The following is a 14,388-nucleotide window of genomic DNA, read 5'->3' as shown; positions in this document are numbered from 1 at the left end:
GGAGGGACTTTGAGAGGCGGACCCTTATTCTGCTGCTCTCTCCCTCCGCTGAGACTGACCATCAGATGCAGGCTCCATCAGCCCAGAGCCATAAAAATATAAATTAATTTTAAATGTATGCTCACTGAGCTGTGCCTCACATGTAATACAACGGATCTATTACCAGTGCTGAGAAGAACAACAAAGCATTGGCAGGGAAATTCAAGCAAAGCCAATATGCGGTGATGTTTTGCCCCTATAGCCTACTGCACAAACCTCATTACTACAGAACTGTTGGTTAATGCTGCATGTTTGTTTTTTTAAGTCATGTTAAAAAAAAACATGGCTGTCATTTTAACTCCGTGATCTCGACTCAAAAAGGTTGGTGACCTCTTCTAAAGGGACGTCTTGAAATTGTTATTCCAGGTTCCTCTTCCTCTCCAGTGGCTTGCTGCTGCTCCAAGGGTGTTGTTCCTGGGAAGACCAAAATGTGCTTTGCCACGTTTTAGTTGGAACAAAGTGCCAGATTTAGGCCCATGGCGTTACCCAATGTGTCATCTCTCAATCTGGCCCCTCATGGGGTGTGTTCCCTTTTCCCTCCGCTTTTTGCTTCCTTTCTGCGTCAACCCTACACACAGCACCAACATCACGTGGAATGCTCATTTCAGTTGAATGACTCACCTTCCAGTGCAAAGCAGTGTATCGACCGTCCATTTTCCCTTGTATCCTTTAAAAAAAAATCATTGACTGTTATCAGTTGAAATGAAGCTCCCCCTTCTACAAGTAGAGTAACTGTAATGTTGTTTTTCTCCTCACAGGGCCACTATAGAGGAGGTGGAAGGGGATGTTGGAGAGTTGGAGTCCAAACTCGACAAGGTGAGTCCATATGGTCCAGATTTGGGCTTGGAGCGATGAACACAGTGATGGAACTCCTGCTGTTTGTGAAGATGAACCACTCCCGCGTCATAGTAACCCTGTGTCCCGGTCCCCTTTTATAACTGGCCTGAGATCAGTACGAGTTGACCTGGAGTGACCCGGTGTGCCGGTCCCCTTTTATAACTGGCCTGAGATCAGTACGAGTTGACCTGGAGTGAGGGAACGAGAGTCTCAATCTGGAAAGATGGGTACATAAGAGGAGTGTGAGGAAATCCCACTTGTAGTTCTATAAAGACCTTGCAGCCAGTCACTGGAGCATTTTTTTTTTTTTAAATGTTTTGTTGGTGGAAGAGGTGGGATTTTACTTATTGCTTGCAAGTTTACTCACTATTCCAGTATCTCCAGTGATTGCGGACTGCATTGTTATTGGTGTCTCCCCCACCTCTTATACCATACCCTGGTGTCACTTCCCTGTTGCGCTGCAGCAGAAGGATCTGCTCCAGGAGTTGTGGTGTGACTGCAGGGTGAGGGATGGAGGGGTGTGCCTGGAAGAGGAGGCTAAAGTTCAGGCTTTTCTTAGAAACTAGGCCTTGCCATTGAGAAAGAGAGCTACCCACACAACCAAGTTGAATCTTAAAGCAACAGGCTTCATTGGGACAATATTAATTCCCCTTGGGTGTAAAGAATATAAACTACAGATAATAGCGTTGAATGACCAGTCATATAATCAAGGAAATCAGTGGCTATTATTATTATTTATTTTTAAAAATTCTTCAAGATTGAATCTGCTCCAGGACAAACATTGAAGTATCTAGGAGGTAGCAGTCAATGATGGCACTAATACCCTGACTACACCGCTCGCGTCGCAAAATACATTTAGGAATCTGTTATTCAATTATTGCACCCACACTGTTCGCGCGCGTCAACGAGCGTCTGCGTTGCCAATGGCTAAAATAGAAGTAATTCCTATTTCTGACGCAGATCGCGCTGCAAGTCCTGCCTCTCCCATCTCCTCATTGGTTTATAGAAGCAGATACCCACGTGCCATCTCCTCATTGGTTATACACACGTGGGTGATTGAAAGACTAACTTTGTTGCCGGTCGTCATGGTAATACTATGAAAGTTTAGATGCCAATCACCATATAAGTTCAAAGATGAAAAAGCCTGGAAGGAGGTGAGAACTAGAAATGATTCGGTTGACCGTTTTTATGTGTGGATTAGTTGTCGGATTAGAGGACCTTGTGCATTTCAGGTGAAATAACAACTCAATGTTTATCCCAGGACAAATTAGTTGGCAACAGGAAGCTATCTAAATAAGACAAATTAGCTAGCAAGTGCAAGCTAACTATCTAAATTGCCATACATGTTTAATACTTTTCGACCTGTCCCCAAATGAATGTTCAGAGTTTGTTTTGATATTTTAACCTGCGTGTCGTGATCGCGTTTGGCATAGGGGGACAAAATACATTTATGCACGATGGCGCACGCAGCCGGTTTGGGTTCTGTGTTACACTGAAGTGCGCAGCTTTCTTGGGAGGGGGAGGAAAATGCAACCTCAGCGACCATTTTTTTTTTTTCCTGGCTCAAAAAGGAGCTTGGGTGGTGGTCATGGCCGCGGTCGGCCTGTCAGTGAGTGTGAATTTGAGAACATTTTAGAGGCCCCCATCGTTGGCGCTGTAAAGACATTTTAGCAATTTTCCTGCAAATTTTTTTCTACAAATTAATCCATGGAGTTGTGTCCTTTTTTTGCGGTTTTAAAGCTAATTTCCTTTTATTCTACACATTTTGTCATGCAGCTGAGAGGATGTTGAAGTTTTAAAGGGATACTTCGGTATTTTAACAATGAGGCTCTTTATCGACTTCCCTAGAGTCAGGAACTCGTGGATACCATTTATGTCTCTGTCAAGTATGAAGGAAATTGGAGGTAGTTTTGTGAGCCAACGCTAATGCAATTCTATGCATTTTGCCATGGCTAATGCTGTGTTCTTCTGCTCAAACATAATAACAATATACTGCTAATATATATATTTTAAATTCTTCCTGACTGTCTAGCTTTTATTTCTCAAGGATTATATACAATAAAAAATAAAAAGTGTATTTCTGGTGGATTTAAATTTTAGATTCTCAGCCTTTCTCCAAGTTGTTTATTTATCAAACTTCCAGTGTTTGAACATGGAATAGTGGCCTAAAGGGACAGCGTGGAAAGCAAGCACTATTTCATCCATTACTCACTTCTGTCATCCCTCTCCCTCTCGTTCTCTCACCTCTAGCTGGTGAAGCTATGCATCGGGATGATCGACGCTGGCAAGGCTTACAACACGGCAAACAAACAGTTTGTCAATGGAATCCGCGAACTCGCTGCGAGCTCCACCAAAGATGAAGTCATTGAGGTAAAAGAACTATAGTAACTTAGCTTGAGCTTCTCAAGTCTAAACTGTCTGTTAGAAAACTGCCAGTTTCCTCGACTCTCGACTCTCTTTACTGGGACTCCTCTTATCTTCTCACACATTTCTGCATTGAGGGTTCTGCATTTCTGTTCTTTTTTTTGTGTCACTTTCCTTTACAGCTTCTCCCCTAGGTCTGAAGTTCAGCCATAGAGCATTTTCTGAAAGAATGCCCTGGCTGATGAATTCTCCCTGAAAGCACCATTGTTGCTAAAGGTTCAAATGACCCAAAGCGGCGTAGCTGGACTCTCGTGGATTTCCTCTTAGCCATACCTCAAAAACCCTCCGGCGGTTCTACTAGTCTGGAATTCAGTGTTTATACCCCATCGCTCATAAGTGTGTTTTGTGTTGTGTGTCAGGGCTCGACTAACAATGTCCACTGGTGCCACTTCATTTTACAGTTGGTGGCACCAGCCCATGATTTGGTCACACCAGGAAAAAAATCTGAAGCGTCACGCAATAGGCAAAATAAGTAATTTCTTATTAAGCCATTCACAGTGCTTTATTAAGATGTGTAATAGACTACTGAGATGGTAGTGAAGAAATAATTTGAATCTTAACACATCCATACAGGAACGGTAAATTCCATGTCCTAAATAAAACAATGCAGTTGTAGCCACTCGCAATGGCCGATGCGCGTTTTGCACACTCCCGATCTCAAAAGCCATATCAAAAATCTTGGTTGTAAAAAAGTTGCTATAGAGCACAAATGAGAAATAAAAAATTATACCTACAGAAAGCTGAGACCCTCCTCTCTTTTTTAAGTGTGTTTTTCCTGCAATTGGATTTTGAAATGTTAGTCTACAATCAAGACAAAGACTTTATTCTCCTAGTGTGCAGGGGGGAGAGGGAGTAAGTGGCTTGCTCATCACAGCAGCAGGTCGGGACTTTAATGACATGAATTGTGAGGATAATGCACATTTACTGTTTGACCAAATCCACATTTTTTACCTCCTAAAAAAATAAAGTGACGTTTGGCGTGAAGTGACCATGTAGAAAGGGCAGCACGCACTGCCAAGTCAAAGGGTTGCAAAATGCAACTAAATGGTCGCAGCCTGGAACTATGTGTGTGAGACTATTTCATACAATAGGACTATTATCCATGGATGAAACATTTTTGTCTTAGACTGATGTTTTCACACAGCACTGTTCTGTCCCGTATATCTGAACATACCGTCACAATACAGATTGATTTGATTTTTTATATTTAACTTTATTTGTCACGTGCCGAATACAACAAGTGTAGCAGGTAGCCTAGTGGTTAGAGCGTTGGACTAGTAACCGAAAAGGTTGCTGGATGGAATCCCCGAGCTGACAAGGTAAAAATCTGTCCTTCTGCCTCTGAACAAGGCAGTTAACCCCACTGTTCCCCGGTAGGCCGTCATTGTAAATAAGAATTTGTTCTTAACTGACTTGCCTAGTTAAATAAATAAAAACTGTGAACTGCTTACTTACAAGCCCTTAACCAACAGTGCAGTTGAAGAAAGAGTTATTTAATAAATAATAATAAATTTATTAAATATTTACCAAATAAACTAAAGTAAAAAAGAAAGTCACACAATAAAAATATGAGGCTATATACTGGGGGTACCGGTACCGAGTCAATGTGCGGGGGTACAGGTTAGTCGAGGTAATTTGTACATGTAGGTAGAGGTGAAGTGACTATGCATAATTAATAAACAGCGAGTAGAATGATTAATTGTTCAGCAGTTTGAGGGGTAGAAGCTGTTAAGGAGCCTTTTGGTCTTAGACTTGGCGCTCCGGTACCGCTTGCCGTGCGGTAGCAGAGAAAACAGTCTATGACTTGGGTGACTAGAAACCTAGTATGTAACGCGCGTGCCTAGTATGTAACGCGCTGACCTAGTATCTTTGTTACTCTTATTTTTTTTCTCCCACAGTCCAGTCTCACAACGTTTGCTGAGAGTCTGCAGGAGATGATCAACTATCACACGGTATGGCCTGCGACATTTGATTTAAAACCTTAACGTGGTTGTGATATACAGTTGGCTTGTGTGTCTAACCCAAAGACCATCAATGTTAAGTGCCAGTGGGTGGTTTTGACAGGAATGGGACCTTAAAATAGTCGGGCTTTCGTCTCGCTGAAAAGCAGAACTGCAAAACCAAAAGCATCTGATGTTCCAAACACAGCCTTTAACCGCATGTAACAGGGAACAAACGTTCTGCCTGCTTAAATGCATCCCTAGTCTCTTTTGTTCAAGTGTGGTAGGACACTTGTTAATGTCCTACCCTCTCTACCATTCCCCCTAAACCCTACGGTGCATCAGGGCAGGTTTTAGATGGTGACTTAACACTGGAGAGACCTCCCATGTCCTGTCTTAGCGTCCTACTGTCTAAACCCTAGGGTCTGAGACAATGACTGGAGACTGCAGTGAGATCAGCTGAATGATTTGTTCACGTTTGCTACTCAGTGTTAACCCGAGCACGTGATCCTTAAAGCACAGAGCCAAATCTGTTTTTGTCACCAGAGCACGGCCCTCCACTCCTATCCCAACCACACTGGTCGTATTGTCTGGTCCTGCATCAGCAGGCTCAACACCGTGAGGCCTTCAGCTTTGGTGTGTCTGAGGCTAATTTTGCTGACTGTCTGTTTTGAAGGAAGTAAAAGTTCTTTGAGTCAGTGGTCTCTGACTAACTAGCTGCGTCACAGCATGTCATTATTGAGCTGATTGGGTTTTGAAACCTATAGGCTGGTATGAAATTAAAATACGCCTGAAAGGGACAGTCCGAACAATGCTGATTTATTTGTCACGTTTTGTGAACTCACCTATAAAGTAGAGGTACACACCCTGGTTTGATGCAGTGCTGTCTTGCAGAACACACACCATTACGTGTAAATGAGTTTCACACACTACAGCTTGTAATAATGAAATATGAAAAGGTTGCGGATGTTACTCGGTTGGATAGATACTAATCAGTCATTTGTTTCTCTGCTTCTAGATTTTGTTTGACCAGGCCCAGCGATCGATTAAGACACAGCTTCTAACATTTGTCAAAGAGTAAGTGTGTCAACATCACTGTTAAGTGTTCTTCTTGTACACAATAACAATGGACATTAAGTTATGAACAGTATCTCTGTCTTTAACATACAAATGGTTTCTGATAGATCATGATCTTGTTTGAAAATAACTAAGGAAGTAAATGACATGGTCGTGTTGAGCAGTGTAAAAAAGAAAAAAATAATTCACACCGCCCAGCTGCTCAAAAGGAGGAAGCCCACGCACACAAGCATCACATGCTTATGAATGAAGAGATTAGGGGCAGCACATCGATACAATGGAGGATGGGATGAGACTCAGTCCAGGATGCAATGTGGAATACTAGGGTATTTGTTCAGAATATTAGCTTCTGTTAAAAATAATGTACATTTTTGTTAACCTACTAGCTAATGCACCCACATTTTCCCAGAGAGTTTGCGTAAGAGTTTAAGCCTGCGGGGGAACCTCATTTATTTAATTATGCAGGATTAGCCAGCTGTCTTTGCCCACACCACATAAAGGCAAAACTCCTACATCAGTGTTCTTTAAAAAAAAAGAAACACTCAAAACCATCTTCCCAAACAATTACTCACTCCTCCTAAGCAGTCCAAGCTGACTTTTATTTTACTCAGACTCGAGCGGTACAAGCCAAAAAAACAAGATGTCGGACATTTTGAGTTGAGATAGTAATCTTTTCCTCTTTTAAGAGTAACTAGTGTCCTCATATCTGTGCCAATTCATTTTAAATGTACAATTCACACTGCACACACTAGCAAATGATTCAAGCTTTAACATGTAGTTCCACTCTGAAGTTGTCAGGGTGCATGTGAGGCTAATGTCCGAATAGTCATTAATTACTTTGTCAAATACTTAACTCGAGCATATGACATCACTATGAAGGCGGTAGACTCATTTGGACTCACAAGAAGAGAGAGAAATTATATGTCTATGGACGTTACTTTCCTTAAAAATACTATAGACATAGAAGGTAGACTTTTTCCTGTAATGATTAGCTAGACCGCTTGTTAATACATTTTTCAATGTCGCATGTTTTCTTATTTTCGCCTGAGTGGGATCAATTGGTCCTTTCTTCTTGGTTACTGGTATTTGGGCTATTACAGCCATTAGTTCTGGTTATTTTTTAAAACTATGTGAATCATAGAATCTCACTTACGCTTTTTAAAATGTATTTATTTTTAAAATTAACCATGTGAAACCAGAGAGAATCTCACTGCCTTCTCCATGCAACTTGTACAACCAAAACATGGCTGCAAAGAATGTCTCAAAAAGAAAATAAACAATTGAATGCCAATGAATGAATGAAAGAAAGTAATGCCTATATTCCTGGATGAAGTACAATTTGACTAGATTGACAAGCATTTAGCGGAGATGAGGCTTCCTCAGTGTGATACCTATTTCTGACCTATGTTTTAACGCCCTTAGGGACCTGCGGAAGTTCAAAGAGGCTAAGAAGCAGTTTGACAAGGTGAGCGAGGAGAAGGAGGCGGCGTTGAACAAGAACGCCCAGGCGCCGCGCAACAAGCAGCACGAGGTGGAGGAGGCCACCAACATCCTGACGGCTACGCGCAAGTGCTTCCGCCACATCGTCCTGGACTACGTCCTCCAGGTACAGACCCGGGATCAGTTTACCTTTATAAATCCTGAACTTAACCTTCAGGGGTAAGTAAACATGCCTAGACTGACCTTTTTTTCTATCCGTTTTTCAACTTCATCCTACTATGAAGTAGCATAGACATGGGTTCACCAAGCCCTGTCTTGGAGCGCAAACCCCCAGTGTGCCGGGTTGAGTTCCAGCCCAGCACCTGCAGATAGCAGATAATCGTCTGAATCAGTGTCAGGATTGTACTCTCAAGGGCAAAACTTAGCTTTGCACTGTAAAATGAAAATTGGTGTTTCGTATTGGACTAGTTCAGTCTCTCAGTTTCAGTCAGTTTTCTGTTTGGTGTCAAATTAATACAATTCAGGTGTGATCGTGTTAGGCTGTAACAATAGAGCCCCACAGTGGAGGTGTCATAATACCCATAAAACCTAGCGGTCAAACGGGGAAATGGTTCCAATCGTTTTTAGAATTTTCATTTTTCCCATAGGGTATTTTATAAACACTTAAAATAAGGTCTGTGGTTCGTGTATGCTTACCCTGGCGTGACGTTTTGATAACCGTAAATCTCTCTCTAGGACAAATTTAAAAAATCACATTTACATAAGTATTCAGACCCTTTACTCAGTACTTTGTTGAAGCACCTTTGGCAGCGATTACAGACTCGAGTCTTCTTGGGTATGACGCTACATGCATGGCGCACCGGTATTTGGGGAGTATCTCCTATTCTTCTCAGCAGATCCTCTCAAGCTCTGTCCGGTTGGATGGGGAGAGAGCCTACACACACAGCACGGCCCCTGCTAGAACGTCACCTCTCTCTACCTCCTCTCACAGTAGCCTACACACACAGCACAGCCCCTGCTAGAACGTCACCTCTACCTCCTCTCACAGTAGCCTACACACACAGCACGGCCCCTGCTAGAACGTCACCTCCTCTCTACCTCCTCTCACAGTAGCCTACACACACAGCACGGCCCCTGCTAGAGCGTCTCCTCTCTCTACCTCTCACAGTAGCCTACACACACAGCACGGCCCCTGCTAGAGCGTCTCCTCTCTCTACCTCCTCTCACAGTAGCCTACACACACAGCACTGCCCCTGCTAGAGCGTCTCCTCTCTCTACCTCTCACAGTAGCCTACACACACAGCACGGCCCCTGCTAGAGCGTCTCCTTTCTCTACCTCCTCTCACAGTAGCCTACACACACAGCACTGCCCCTGCTAGAGCGTCTCCTCTCTCTACCTCCTCTCACAGTAGCCTACACACACAGCACGGCCCCTGGTAGAACGTCACCTCTCTCTACCTCTCACAGTAGCCTACACACACAGCACGGCCCCTGCTAGAGCGTCCGCCTCTCTCTACCTCCTCTCACAGTAGCCTACACACACAGCACAGCCCCTGCTAGAAAGTCACCTCTCTCTACCTCTTACAGTAGCCTACACACACAGCACGGCCCCTGCTAGAGCGTCTCCTCTCTCTACCTCCTCTCACAGTAGCCTACACACACAGCACGGCCCCTGCTAGAACGTTACCTCTCTCTACCTCTTACAGTAGCCTACACACACAGCACGGCCCCTGCTAGAACGTCACCTCTCTCTACCTCCTCTCACAGTAGCCTACACACACAGCACGGCCCCTGCTAGAACGTTACCTCTCTCTACCTCTTACAGTAGCCTACACACACAGCACGGCCCCTGCTAGAACGTTACCTCTCTCTACCTCTTACAGTAGCCTACACACACAGCACGGCCCCTGCTAGAACGTCACCTCTCTCTACCTCCTCTCACAGTAGCCTACACACACAGCACGGCCCCTGCTAGAAAGTCACCTCTCTCTACCTCTTACAGTAGCCTACACACACAGCACGGCCCCTGCTAGAGCGTCTCCTCTCTCTACCTCCTCTCACAGTAGCCTACACACACAGCACGGCCCCTGCTAGAACGTCACCTCTCTCTACCTCTTACAGTAGCCTACACACACAGCACGGCCCCTGCTAGAACGTCACCTCTCTCTACCTCTCACAGTAGCCTACACACACAGCACGGCCCCTGCTAGAACGTTACCTCATCTCTCTCGCGCTTTATCAGCTCCGGGTAATAAAGTAGCTTTAAAATTGACTTTTCTGCTGTTTCTCTCACTCGGATCGAACAGGGTCTGGATCAAACCAGTTCTATACAGAATGGGTTTAGTTGTCCTTGGGTCCGTTCGGAACGGGTCTCTCTTTAAAAAATGTATTTCTGCATATCGGGTCCGTCTGGCAAAGCCCCTAGGCCCTTTCGGAACGAGTCCATCTTTTTGGAACCGTGAAGGCCTCTGCTCCTGTAGCATGAAAGTAAACGTCAAAGTGTCCATGCAACGCAGACCCTGATAAGAATCCTCACACTCAGGCCCGTTCAGCCTATAGGTCCAACAGGGTGCTGTTCACTCACTGGACCTCTGTCTTTCTGTCGTCCCATAGATGGTCATAGTGTTTAGGGCTGTCACATTTTAGTCTGAAGGCCCAGGCTTGTCAAGGCCACATGGCTTTTACAGTACACACGGTATTATTTCCCTGATAGCTTAGCTGACCTTTCACAATGGAGAGAACAGTCATGTATCACCGGAATACATCTACATGAATACAGCCCTGCCTGCTCCTGGGCTGCTGCTCCTGGGCTGCTGCTCCTGGGCTGCTGCTCCTGGGCTGCTGCTCCTGGGCTGCTGCTCCTGGGCTGCTGCTCCTGGGCTGCTGCTGCTCCTGGTCCGCGGCTGCACCGGCTGCTCCTGGGCCGCTGCTGCTCCTGGGCCGCTGCTGCTCCTGGGCCGCTGCTGCTCCTGGGCCGCTGCTGCTCCTGGGCCGCGGCTGCTCCGGCTGCTCCTGGGCCGCTGCTGCTCCTGGGCGGCTGCAGTGATGATACATGAACAATGTCGGCTGATAAGGGGACCAGCCGTAGCCATAATATGCAGCCCAAATTACACCTTATTCTTAATTTTAGTGGACTGCTTTTGCACTAGGGCCCATAGGACCCTGGTCAAAAGTAGTGCACTAAATAGGGAATAGGGTGCCATTTGTGACGAAGACGGTGTTGCTGTGAATGGAGAAGTGAACTGTTTTCTAGTGCATACGTTTCACAATAAGGGCATTTTTCTGGTTTCAAGGGCTGATTGATCGATTATATATGTCTCTCTCGCCCCTAACTGGGGTAGTGTAGTCTTGAGCTTTTCTGCTATTAAGCTCTGAAAATCTATAGCCCGAGCCCAGAAAGCACGGCTGATAATTTTTTTTAAAGGGGGCATTCCACCTAAGTTGTACATTTTGAATGTGTTCTGTACGAGTGAGTTGTCCGTGTCGACGACCCCCTTTAGCAGCTGTAGTGGAATATTAATGCATTTTCCAGTTGACTCTGCGCTTTACGTTGCTCAATATCCTCTCAACTGCCCAGTGGGTAAACAACCAGCGCCCTAGAACCTTCCGCTAGTCTTTAATCCTTCAGCAGATATCAAAGAGATATGAAAGATGGCAGAAGCAATATGGTGATACCCCTCCTACTCTCCCGTTCTCTGTCGCTTGCTTCCACCGATCAAATTCCTACACACACTACATCATGAATTTGTCCGTGTTAGCCCAGATTAAGAAAAGACCCCGTTTCTTTTATAGCTCCTCCGGCTTTATTGAAATGAACATGATTTGACCTGCAGACTGCAACAGGCGCTGTGTGTGTGTGTGTGTGTGTGTGTGTGTGTGTGTGTGTGTGTGTGTGTGTGTGTGTGTGTGTGTGTGTGTGTGTGTGCGTGTGACGATAATTAACTCTGTCTAAAGGGTAAACAGATAGGTCATAGCAGTTTGTGTGCAGTGCAGCTGGGCATATGAGATCACAGGACACATGCAGCATCTCTCTGCTAGAGGGATGAGCTCCCCCTGATGTCAAAGAGAGGGATAGTCATCTATTCAATCTAGAGTGGCATAATTCTTGCTAATTATATGCAAGTCATGATGCCCGTTTTAATGGGGACCAATTAATTTGAAATGCATTTAAAAGTTGATTGGTTGGAACTAGGAAGAGTGTTTTGATTCTATAATTTCACTAGTACAGTGCTCTCTCAGGCTTTCTCATAGACATAATCTAACCCTGAACTTTCCTTTCCCTCCCACACAGATCAATGTACTACAGTCCAAGAGAAGATCGGAAATTCTCAAATCGGTAAATATTGTTTTCCAGAGGACATCCTCATATAAACCTAAGTGCCAGTATGTTGATCCTACATCTCTTGCCTCGTATCCGACATCTCTGATTGGTCCGTTCCTCTCCGCAGATGCTGTCCTTCATGTACGCCCACCTGACCTTCTTCCATCAGGGTTACGACCTTTTCAGTGAACTGCAACCGCTGATGAAACAGCTGGGGGGACAGGTAGGCCTTTACCCCGTTGACTCCCATTGTTCTGGAACTGTAGCTCCACCTGGCCACAGCCCTGGCCCTCATGCCTTGTAGCAGTGTTACCAAACCTCTCCCCGGGAACACCCCCCTCCCCAGCCCTGGCCCTCTCATGCCTTGTAGCAGTTTTACCAAACCTCTCCCTGGGAACCCCCCCCCTCCCCAGCCCTGGCCCTCTCATGCCTTGTAGCAGTGTTACCAAACCTCTCCCCGGGAACCCCCCCCTCCCCAGCCCTGGCCCTCTCATGCCTTGTAGCAGTGTTACCAAACCTCTCCCCGGGAACCCCCCCCTCCCCAGCCCTGGCCCTCTCATGCCTTGTAGCAGTGTTACCAAACCTCTCCCCGGGAACCCCCCCCCTCCCCAGCCCTGGCCCTCTCATGCCTTGTAGCAGTGTTTTATCAAACCTCTCCCCGGGAACCCCCCCCTCCCCAGCCCTGGCCCTCTCATGCCTTGTAGCAGTGTTACCAAACCTCTCCCCGGGAACCCCCCCCTCCCCAGCCCTGGCCCTCTCATGCCTTGTAGCAGTGTTACCAAACCTCTCCCCGGGAACCCCCCCCCTCCCCAGCCCTGGCCCTCTCATGCCTTGTAGCAGTGTTTTATCAAACCTCTCCCCGGGAACCCCCCCCTCCCCAGCCCTGGCCCTCTCATGCCTTGTAGCAGTGTTACCAAACCTCTCCCCGGGAACCCCCCCCTCCCCAGCCCTGGCCCTCTCATGCCTTGTAGCAGTGTTACCAAACCTCTCCCCGGGAACCCCCCCCTCCCCAGCCCTGGCCCTCTCATGCCTTGTAGCAGTGTTACCAAACCTCTCCCCGGGAACCCCCCCCCTCCCCAGCCCTGGCCCTCTCATGCCTTGTAGCAGTGTTTTACCAAACCTCTCCCCGGGAACACCCCCCTCCCCAGCCCTGGCCCTCTCATGCCTTGTAGCAGTGTTACCAAACCTCTCCCCGGGAACCCCCCCCCTCCCCAGCCCTGGCCCTCTCATGCCTTGTAGCAGTGTTTTATCAAACACTCTCCTCGGGAACACCCCCCCCCCCCCAGCCCTGGCCCTCTCATGCCTTGTAGCAGTGTTTTATCAAACCTCTCCCCGGGAACCCCCCCCCTCCCCAACCCTGGCCCTCTCATGCCTTGTAGCAGTGTTACCAAACCTCTCCCCGGGAACCCCCCCCTCCCCAGCCCTGGGACTCTCATGCTTTGTAGCAGTGTTTTATCAAACACTCTCCTCGGGAACACCCCCCCCCCCCCCCCCCCCCCCCTTGCCCAGACGTTTCATAATTATATTGTAGCCCTGAACGAGCTCACCTGATTGACCGAATCAAGGTATTTTATGATTCGTCGACATCTTTGAATCAGGTGTGCTTGATCTGGATTATATCAAATGCGTGTAACGTCAGGGCGTCCCCCGAGGAGAGGTTTGAGAACCTCGTTCATGTGCAGGGCGTCCCCCGAGGAGAGGTTTGAGAACCTCGTTCATGGGCAGGGCGTCCCACGAGGAGAGGTTTGAGAACCTCGTTCATGGGCAGGGCGTCCCACGAGGAGAGGTTTGAGAACCTCGTTCATGGGCAGGTTGTCCCCTAGGAGAGGTTTGAGAACCTCGTTCATGGGCAGGTTGTCCCCGAGGAGAGGTTTGAGAACCTCGGTCATGGGCAGGGCGTCCCCGAGGAGAGGTTTGAGAACCTCGTTCATGGGCAGGGCGTCCCCGAGGAGAGGTTTGAGAACCTCGTTCATGGGCAGGGCGTCCCCGAGGAGAGGTTTGAGAACCTCGTTCATGGGCAGGGCGTCCCCGAGGAGAGGTTTGAGAACCTCGGTCATGGCATTTCTCTCGATACAGAATAGTGTAGCCATGATGGAAGTCAACGCTTGGCCTCCCTGCTTAGGAGTTGATCTGAAAACAAATTGCTTCTGCCTATAAACAGTTCTCTCTTCTGGGTTTACAAATGTGCCCCAGTGGCACTAGGCAGGGTCTTCGGCCAGAAATGATGCATTTTCCTGTGTGTGTTAGCCGTGGTCACTGGTCAGATAAACCAGCAGATTCCTTACTTGCCAGGGGAGGTTTAAATGGAAA

General features: G+C 46.9%; 1 protein-coding gene across 7 annotated transcripts in view; it reads left to right on the top strand.

Annotated features, from left to right (window-relative positions):
• Window positions 1-14,388, top strand: part of LOC129867468 (arf-GAP with coiled-coil, ANK repeat and PH domain-containing protein 2-like) — a 66,672-nt gene that overhangs the window by 14,734 nt on the left and 37,550 nt on the right. For all 7 annotated transcript variants that reach the window (XM_055940899.1, XM_055940903.1, XM_055940900.1 and 4 more), the window contains exons 2-8: window positions 798-855; window positions 3,127-3,246; window positions 5,199-5,252; window positions 6,259-6,317; window positions 7,740-7,923; window positions 12,049-12,093; window positions 12,206-12,301. In XM_055940899.1, the coding sequence (XP_055796874.1) occupies window positions 798-855; window positions 3,127-3,246; window positions 5,199-5,252; window positions 6,259-6,317; window positions 7,740-7,923; window positions 12,049-12,093; window positions 12,206-12,301 (616 nt within the window). The remainder of the gene's footprint in view (window positions 1-797; window positions 856-3,126; window positions 3,247-5,198; window positions 5,253-6,258; window positions 6,318-7,739; window positions 7,924-12,048; window positions 12,094-12,205; window positions 12,302-14,388) is intronic.

This window comes from Salvelinus fontinalis, chromosome 12, assembly GCF_029448725.1.
Source record: "Salvelinus fontinalis isolate EN_2023a chromosome 12, ASM2944872v1, whole genome shotgun sequence".
NCBI lineage: Eukaryota > Metazoa > Chordata > Actinopteri > Salmoniformes > Salmonidae > Salvelinus > Salvelinus fontinalis.
This window is presented reverse-complemented; position numbering and strand designations above follow the sequence as displayed.